At 41.0% G+C, this 8385-nt stretch overlaps 1 protein-coding gene across 1 annotated transcript; it reads left to right on the top strand.

Moving 5' to 3' along the window:
* The first annotated feature begins 1090 nt into the window (after nucleotides 1-1090).
* rpn1 (ribophorin I) lies at nucleotides 1091-8114 on the top strand. The gene is made up of 10 exons (XM_044349505.1): nucleotides 1091-1471; nucleotides 2544-2608; nucleotides 3203-3509; nucleotides 3605-3814; nucleotides 3909-4101; nucleotides 5086-5185; nucleotides 5282-5420; nucleotides 6452-6571; nucleotides 6719-6964; nucleotides 7061-8114. Exons 1-10 carry the CDS (start codon nucleotides 1232-1234, stop codon nucleotides 7241-7243), a joined length of 1803 nt encoding a protein of 600 aa, XP_044205440.1. The 5' UTR covers nucleotides 1091-1231; the 3' UTR covers nucleotides 7244-8114.
* The last annotated feature ends 271 nt before the right edge of the window (nucleotides 8115-8385 follow it).

Here is an 8385-nt window from a genome sequence, read left to right as displayed (position 1 = left end):
ACTTTCTAAAGTAGTTATGGTTAAAAAGCCTTTAGTGCATTATCAACTGATTCTAAAACCCATTCAAATATCTGCATGCTTAGATAATTATAATGTTTACATTATAATTAATACAGCCACAGCAACAACACCACACAAAACTGTATTTACAGAGACTGACACAGGTGCCATCAGCAGGCCAGTACAGGTCACTACCACAGTCACTTCATGGACAGACAGTCCAACAAGGACAAACACACCAACGTAAAACAGGTTATCTTATAACAATTGTGTCATTAATATTCAATAATATTTATCTATCCAATGGATTGCTAAGACTGAGACTTAATGATAATCACAATAACTGCAGGTTTTGTGCTACTGAAATTGAAACTACAGATCACCTGTTTTTTCATTGTATGTATGAGGATTTGCAGGACTGGCTGTGAACCAAAATCCAGCTACTTGCTCCTCTCACAAGAGAAAATATTGTGTTTGGTATTAACATGAAGTGACTCGATACTGAACAACCTGATACTCCTGGAGAATTTTTTTCATCCATGCATCATGTTTCTGTTTTTAAAAGGGACCTTATGGACAATCATCTCCATGCTTTAAGACTAATGAAAAGAAAACATGCAAAGTCTCTCCTCAGAGCGATGAAGAACTAAAAGTATTTCATGAAGAGTGCAGTTATTATTATTATTTTGTTTTTAAAATGTATTTATGTTCTATTATTATTTACAGTATTATATTATTATTTTATATAATGTAAGTCATTCTTTCTTGTCTGATGTACCTTGTATGTTAAGAGGTGCTTATTGTTGTTATGGTTACCTATGCCTTGATGTTTGTAAATGAATAATTTTCAATAATTTTTTAAAAATAAATTGTAAGTTAATCCTTTTCAATAAAAATGTGCTCGTTCATTTTAAAAATAAGTAATTAAATAAAAAATAAATACAAGTGCTTGTTTGCAAAATAATCTCATATCAATCAAAATAATTTTTTTTAAAAAGGGCTTGTTTTCCTCGTAGACTATCTGTGACTTGGTCCATTGAGTTGTCACAGTCGCTTCCAGCGCAGGGCACGTTGTGGAGAGCGCGCCGTGACGTCATCGCGTCGGACTGAATGAAGCGTCATCCTTTTCTGATGTAGAGCGGCGCGGCGGCCTTTCTTCGCTGCTCTACATTTTCCTCCCCAAACTTTCCGCTCTTTACCTGGGTATTTCAGCTCTTTCTTTTCTGTAACTATGTCTCGGTGGTCGCCACTTGTCGGCGCTTGCCTGCTGCTCCTGGCCGCTGTGTGCTCGGAGGCTTCAGCGGACGGTCTGGTGATCGAGGACGTGAAGAGGACGGTGGACCTGAGCACTCATCTGGCCAAAATCACCGCGGAGATCGTGTTGTCCAACCAGGGACGTGCTGCCGTGAATAGCTTCATACTGGCGGTTGAGCCTGGCCTGGCCCCGCACCTGGCGTACATCGGAGCCTCGGTGAGTCAAACATCAGTGATAGCTAGCTGTAGCTAGCTGTAGCTTGTTAGCTTACTTCACAGGAAGGGACACGTATCCTGGCTGCGCAAAACACCCGCTGCTCTCATGTTTTGCGTCTTTCTGCGTAAAAGTGAGAGACGCAATGGTGCACAGCTTTACCAGCATGCTACCACACCATGTTACAGTTTGTTCATTGAATGCATGAGATCACAGCTACTAGCTCTGTGTGGCGTGATTCAGTGTGTTCCTGCAAGTTCACACTGCTACTATTTCAAAATGTAACGTTATACTGCTCGGTGCAAGCAATTCACGTCACTTGATTTGCTTTGAGCAGCATTGCTCCGAAGATCTCACCCTAGCATGGATAAATTCATTTTGAATTGCTAAAGGATGATGTTAACTTCCGCAGCGGTGCACGCTCTGTCAGTGGCTGAACGACACGTATGCGCTGAGCAGCTGACTTCCGTGTGTGACTGCGCACAGGCCCGCCTCCCCTCTCCACAATGAATGATAATACTGCAGTGCCTTGTTTTTTACACAAAATAATAAGCTGCACACGCTCACTGAAAGGGTCTGCTGTGCTTTCCATGGTATAAATCTCTCACTTGTCCTGTATTTTGTCTGTGAGTTATTTTAACAAGGACAGTGAAAGCCTGTAAACATACCAATTTCACTTCACCTCCACATCTCATTCTACCTCATATTTTGCATACTGTTTGTCTGTCCTGCATTGTGTGGATGTATATAGACTTTTTAAGTTAACTGTACATACATATACAGTAAATACACATTGTATTTACACTCAAATTTATAATTATATCTACATTCATACTTATATTAACATAGTCCACCCCCACTACATAGAAACATAAATTATTGTCCCTTTATTACATTGTTATGTTTGTGTTTATGTTTATTGTTTAATGTTTGTGTTTATTGCTTTTTCTGTTGACATCTGGACCACATTGAATTCCTTGTACTTGCTACTTGGAGTAGACTAGAATAAATCTGATTCTGAAGTGCATTCATTTCATAAACAGATTAAGCTCAACCAGTAACCATGTTTTCGCAGGTGAAGGGTGATGAAGAGGATGATGGCACACTTGACATCCAGCAGACAACAATGCCGGGCCAAAGGTACAAGATCAGACCCTTACTTTGTCATCTAACCAGATTCTCAAGCCTGCACAAATAACTCAACTCATGTAAACATGCAGGCAGCATTATAAGTGCATTTGAATCAGCATTTTTCAATAAGGTGGGCGTTAACTGAATGAACTAAATCAGAAGTGTCTGAGTGACATTCCTGTTAAGAGCTTAAATTTGTCTAAATACCAAGGATAGGTGCTTAAATGCTCCTTTTCCTGATGCCTATAGTCTAGGAAACACAGGACTCTCCCTTATGACAGTAAGAGAAACATTTCCTTGCTCCAGCAATCAAAGACTCATAACACACAACTTCCTGTCAGACTCATTTTTATAAGTCCAGTGATTTTAATATGACAACAGATGGATTTGTTTATGAAACCATATTTGCTAACTTACTAGATGACAAATTACTTATTAATGAATATACCAGTCATTGTGGCAGCATTTTCCATGCACAATGTTCTTTTCAAGAGTTCCTAAAATTACAAGATTGCATTTTGTAGATCTGGAGAAGCTGACATTTTACAGGAGCAGCATTTAACACCATCATGCAAATATTTCTTATCATCTGTTCCCTTGCAGTGGGGAGTTTTACAAAGTGCAGCTGACCTCCAGTCTGGCAGCAGGTGCTCAGCTGAAAGCAAAGGTGGAGACGACGTTCAGCCATGTCCTGAAGCCTTTCCCCTCACAAATCACCCAGGCTGAGCGCCAGCTGGTGGTATTTCAGGGGAACCACTACCTGTACTCCCCTTACCCCACCCGCAGTCAGACCACACGTGTCCGCCTCGCCTCCAAGACAGTGGAGAGCTACACCAAGCTGGGCAACCCCAGCAAGATTGATGAGATCATCGAGTATGGACCCTTCCGTGACATCGCTCCGTTCAGCGAGGTAAACCTCTGACAAGGTTTCACAATCTTCGGATGATGAAGCTGCAAAAAAAGTTGTTACAAATGTTTGTGTTGTGTATGTTCCCTAACGTTCAGGATACAATGAAGATCCATTATGAAAACAACACACCCTTCCTCACCATCAGTAGCATCACTCGCACAATCGAGGTCTCTCACTGGGGCAACATCGCTGTGGAAGAGACCGTTGACCTGAGGCACACAGGTGCCGTCCTGAAGGGGCCTTTTTCACGTTACGATTACCAGCGTCAGTCAGACAGCGGCATCTCATCCGTCAAGTCTTTTAAGGTGTGTTGCTTTAAACACAAATCATTGTCTGACTGTTTTTCACTCTCTGGGTGATGATGATGATGATGATGATTCTATCCTTTCTCCTCAACAGACTATCCTTCCTGCCTCGGCTCAGGATGTCTACTACAGGGATGAGATTGGGAACATCTCCACCTCCCATCTGCAGGTCCTTGATGACTCAGTGGAGGTGGAGGTCAGACCTCGTTTCCCCCTGTTTGGAGGCTGGAAGACCCACTATATCATTGGCTACAATCTGCCCAGCTACGAGTACCTCTACACCCTGGGTGGGTTGATTGCTGAAAACCCTAACTAACCAAATCATAAGAGAAATATTTAATACTTAGAATGGAAAGAAGTATTAAAATTAGTCTTAGTGCAGGCTTATATATCAGGAAATTTAGTCAAAGCATGAAAATGTCCCTTGGTGCATCCAGTGGACAATGTAAGTGTGGTAGCTATGTCAGTGTATGAATTAAAGGGAAACACATGATGGATATTCATATGCATGGAGTTCCACATACACAGGATTTCAGAAGCTCTACATAACCTAAGGGTTCATACTGTAATTCCTCTCCGCACTGTGTAGTGTTTAATTAACTTAATGATAGGTTTTACCTGAAGTTACACTGTGAGACAAATCTATCTATTATACTTAAATTGCAAACCTCACTGGGTAAGATATCTTTAATCCACAAGTTGTCTTGCTAATTATTCTCAACAAATTGGTTAGTAACTAATTATGCTCAGTGGATAATATCAGTCTGAAACCACCTGAAGGAGCTAAGTTGAACAGGCACATTGTCATGATTTGTGGGCATATGTAAAAACTGTTCACACATATGAACAAAATTAGGGGGAAAATATTAAAAACGAGGGCATGCATTCATCAAAATGATGGAACAATGTGAGCTGTAATGATTTGCCCTTGAAGTAATGAAAATAGAGCATGAAGTCTCCCAAGCTCTGAACTGTCGAGTGAAACTAGCCGGGGTTTATGGCTGCATTTCTTTTCTTTGGGCTCACCCTCAAACTTTAGTTTGCATGTCATTCTATCAATACAAGTCTTCCATCTAAAGTGACAGCTGATTCCTTAAAGGGCCACTCTACTCTAAAATGAGAAGGGTTAAGAGGGAGAAGTCAGACACAAAACCACTCTCGCTCACCGGACAATCCAGCAGGGCAACCAAGGCTTCCTATTGAGGCACAGCCTTCTTAATCACTGTATTCTGCGGTGTGTTACTAATGTGTTGCGTCATTCTATCTTATAGGTGACCAATATGCACTGAAGATGAGACTTGTTGACCACGTGTATGACGACCAAGTCATTGACTCCATGACTGTGAAGATCATCCTGCCCGAGGGGGCCAGGTCGGTGTTTGTCGCAAAATCTATGTGAGGTGGAGTTGAGGTTTTTGTAGTACTTTGTGCTAATTTCTCCCAATTTCCCCTGTCGTGTCCTATCAGAAACATCCACGTGGATACACCTTACAAAATTGATCGCATGCCAAACCAGCTGCACTATACGTACCTGGATACCTTTGGCCGACCAGTGCTGGTCGCCACCAAGAACAACTTGGTGGAGCAGCACATTCAGGATGTTGTGGTAAGAACAGTAGAAAAGAACAGGAATTTTGGCCAGTTAGAGTTTAAAAGAGATTAGCAAAAATAACCAGTAGATTAGCAAAGACTCCCTTGACCAACATTTACAACATGTCCAGATCTATTGAACATAGATAATTGACAGAGCTCCGAGCAGGCTTTTTAGCTTCCACAAATGTGTAAAAATATTGTCGTTTTCATTGGGTATTTTTAAGGTGCTTATATGCATAAAACTCATTGGGCAGTACAGCTGGTGAATTAAATCCTTTTGACAATTTTAATTCACCAGCATTCCTCTTGAACCACCTTCAGGCCAAAATGCCAACCTTGCACACCAGATGTCCCATACAATGTCCCCAGCTCTTTGTGTTCCCACCAGGATGACCCTGTTTGATTTTACACCCTTTGGCCTTTCTATGGAGCCATTGTCAGGACAGACTGTTCAAAGAAGCCAGTTTACAGAGTTATCTGGATACTTTTGTCAAGTAAAACCTGGAACTGGTCTTTTTACAGCAGTCCTTGTTGCAGATTTTAGGGGGTTCTGGGTTTTGTTGAGCAAAGTTTTGTAGATCAATCAATAAACCTGCCTTTTATGAACAGCAACATCATCAGTATGTTTTTGTTTGTAGGATCTAGTTAATATCTTACTTTACTTGATCAATAGTCAGAGAAAAAGAGCTGTTCAATTACAGTATGATACAAGAAGTTGGTTGTTGGTTGTCACATTTCTAGTATTTTACTTGATAAATGACTCGATTCATCAATTATCAAAGCAGTCACTGAATTATTTTTAGTCCATCAACTAACTGATGGAAGAACAAACTGTTTCAGCACTAGAAATTAGGGTTTTTACTCCCTCAAAGTAATGTCTTTATGTCAAAGTTCATGTTTCAATTTAGAGGAAAAAAGACATTTCTTGCAGTCATTTAACATTTAAGAAGCATAAGTTGGTAGGAGAGATGTGGACAGCTTCTGATATGAGTTGTGACAATGAATTCAAACCCAAATGAATAAACGTCCTCTTTTGATTACCAGGTTCATTATAACTTCAATAAGATCCTGATGCTGCAGGAGCCTCTCTTGGTTGTAGGAGCTTTTTACATCCTCTTCTTCACTGTCATCATCTATGTCCGCCTGGACTTTGCCATCACAAAGGTAAGTCAACACTTATGTATTTCTTAAAAGGCAGTTTAGTTTATGTTAATTTATCCTTATGCTCACCTTTTACAGTTCCTACAATCACTTGACATGCATGCATTTTGAATCATTTTTAAATCAGTTTTTACTTCTATTTCTGTTCAGGACCCTGCGGCCGAGGTGCGTATGAAGGTGGCCTCCATCACAGAGCAGGTGCTGACTCTGGTCAACAAGCGCTTGGGTCTGTACCGACACATGGACGAGGTGGTCAACCGCTACAAGCAGTCCCGCGACACTGGGGCGCTCAACAGCGGCCGGAAGACTCTGGAGGCCGACCACCGCACTCTGACGAATGAGATCAGCTCACTGCAGGCCCGCCTCAAAGCTGAGGGCTCCGACTTGGCCGATAAGGTGAGTGACGCCTGTGTGTTTGAGAGCACAGATTGAAATGGTAAAATAAACTTGAGGTTTATGAGCAGTGAGGTTCACTCCTCGCTCTGTTTTCAGGTCGGGGAGGTGCAGAAGCTGGATGGCCAGGTGAAGGAGCTGGTGTGTCGCTCCTGCCAGGAGGCAGAGCGGCTGGTGGCCGGCAAGGTCAAGAAGGAGGCTTACATCGAGAGCGACAAGACTCTGGCCGGCAAGAGACAGGACCTCGTCAGCCGTATTGACAGTCTGCTGGATGCCCTCTAAACAACTCCTGCCACACAAGCATATGTAAACACCACTCTTACAACATAGACATACAACCGACTGTTTGTATGTATGAGAATTCAAATAAATGTGACACAAATGCTTACACATTTTTTTTACCATCCTTGTACCCAGAAGTGGACTATCAACATCTCATCTAGCGGTAGTGATGGGTTTATCCAAACACTTGTGCCTTTGTGCCTTGTGATAAACTTGAGGTCACTGCATGTTCAGCTCTACAGCAGCTACATCACAGCATTTTTGTTTGTCTGTTTTTGAGTTTGTTGAGCTTAAACTTTGTCACATTTGCTCAGACATGATACTGCATTTTCATGTTCAAATCTGGATTGTTTTTTTTTTTTTCACTCTGAGTTTATAAGGTTAAGGGATTTGTTTTCAAATGAATAGTTGAAGGGCCCAAGTGTTTTCGGTCTCATGTCTTTACTCACATATGCCGTGTTCCAATATTGAATAATTTCCAGCTGTCCAGCTGAGTATGACGGTGGTTGTTTAGTCTTTTCTAATCTTCTCTCTTTTGCACTTGCAAGTTTTTTCTACTCGCCCCTGACTGACGTTTATATTTGAACAAATTCGAAGCGCTGATTGTGTCATCCCAAATCCAATGTGTAGTCTTTTTTTTTTTTTTGTTCTGACTGTACCTCAATATTTTCTACATTTTGTATGATTTAGGTGTTTTGTAAGTGGTTTTGTTTTGACCATGAGATTAGTGAATACATGAGATTAGGTTGTATGCGAGAAAAGACATGGGAAATGGGACACAAATGTTTGTGAAATGGGCAATGAAATGGAAAGCTGTCGAATTTGAAATAAAATTTTGAGAAACTAAATAAAATAAAAATTTTGAGAAACAGCCTCATCTATCAGTTGTAAACTAAAGTAGTAAACACATAGCAGGTTCATGAAGATGTTTTTATTTCTGGTTTTTGATTAGTCCGTTTGGGGAAAATTACATCCGGAAGCAATAACCTTGGTTCATCAAAGGAGGGCGCACTTGTGTTAAGAACCACCAGTTTCCTGCAGTCTATTTAGTCCTTAACAGTATTGCTGCATCTTGACCTAGACAAAAGCAATTGAATAATCTAGTAGATAAAAATGAAAGTCTATCATCTTATCATCTCAAA

This window comes from Thunnus albacares, chromosome 4, assembly GCF_914725855.1.
Source record: "Thunnus albacares chromosome 4, fThuAlb1.1, whole genome shotgun sequence".
NCBI classification, from domain to species: Eukaryota; Metazoa; Chordata; class Actinopteri; order Scombriformes; family Scombridae; genus Thunnus; species Thunnus albacares.
This window is presented reverse-complemented; position numbering and strand designations above follow the sequence as displayed.

Bases quoted from the DNA above. Each gene is read 5' to 3' on its own strand.
- rpn1 (XM_044349505.1), top strand. From the start codon at position 1,232: ATGTCTCGGTGGTCGCCACTTGTCGGCGCTTGCCTGCTGCTCCTGGCC. The intron at 2,609-3,202 runs GTACAAGATCAG...GTTCCCTTGCAG, and splicing joins ACAACAATGCCGGGCCAAAG to TGGGGAGTTTTACAAAGTGC. The intron at 4,102-5,085 runs GTGGGTTGATTG...TCTATCTTATAG, and splicing joins CGAGTACCTCTACACCCTGG to GTGACCAATATGCACTGAAG.